This window comes from Penaeus monodon, chromosome 21 (genome assembly GCF_015228065.2).
Source record: "Penaeus monodon isolate SGIC_2016 chromosome 21, NSTDA_Pmon_1, whole genome shotgun sequence".
Lineage (NCBI taxonomy): Eukaryota > Metazoa > Arthropoda > Malacostraca > Decapoda > Penaeidae > Penaeus > Penaeus monodon.
The window spans coordinates 12,680,380-12,681,212 of NC_051406.1; the positions used below are offsets into that span (position 1 = coordinate 12,680,380).

At 38.7% G+C, this 833-nt stretch overlaps 1 protein-coding gene across 1 annotated transcript in view; it reads right to left on the reverse strand.

Moving 5' to 3' along the window:
- Positions 1 to 833, reverse strand: part of LOC119586240 (N-alpha-acetyltransferase 25, NatB auxiliary subunit-like) — a 20,710-nt gene that overhangs the window by 8,225 nt on the left and 11,652 nt on the right. The window contains exons 6-7 of the mRNA XM_037934942.1: positions 414 to 655; positions 34 to 203 (exon numbers count right to left, since the gene is read on the reverse strand). Of these exons, the coding sequence (XP_037790870.1) occupies positions 34 to 203; positions 414 to 655 (412 nt within the window). The remainder of the gene's footprint in view (positions 1 to 33; positions 204 to 413; positions 656 to 833) is intronic.

The following is an 833-nucleotide window of genomic DNA, read 5'->3' on the forward strand; positions in this document are numbered from 1 at the left end:
AATGATACTAAATATCTTCTCTCTAGTACTCACATTAGCAGGTACACCATCTTCATTAAAATTCACAAGTTTTTGGATTCGCTCCAAGAAGTGAGATATCTGATCTTTCGGCACTAGAGGCAAGAAATTAACAATGTCCCCATAGCAGCACATTTTGTCTCCATATGCCTGAATATACTGATAGAGGATCTCCATAAAGTCACCTGGAATCAAGTGCCAAAATTAACACATTAGTACAACCTTGCAAATTAAAACACTAAGCCTTCCTTTTCAACACTATAATCCCAAAAGAGTACATGTCTGACAAACAAAATATGAATTTCACAAATAAATTATTTTGTCAACCTTAAAGCTAATCATGCAATACTATATCTTCTAAGAATCTATTTCCATTAGTCCTCTTAGTTTCTCACCACATAATTCTTTTGTTTGTTGACTAAGGCCTTTCTGATCCAGTACTAGAGCTAGCTGCATGAGGCCTAAGAGAGGTCCTCTGTTCTTGGTCTTCTCCACTAGCGTCTTCTGCTTCATATCTGCTAGGAATGAGGCTGCTTCTACAAGTGGATCTTCTGTACCATTCTCTATGGCTGCCACTGACTGTTTCAGCTCCATCGTCGTCCGGATGTATTCCACATAGTGTTGCCAGTTGTCAGGTCTTTTGGAAGGAGAATGAGAAGGAATATGTTGTGCATTTCTTTTGGCAAAAGGGAAAATATGTTTAGGTTCCTGTAACCAGAGGAACCCTTAAAAGTATGATGGGAGATTGAATTACCATGCCAATTTGCTTCTAACATGTTGCTGGACCCTCAATATCTGGATTACCTAGCCTTTCT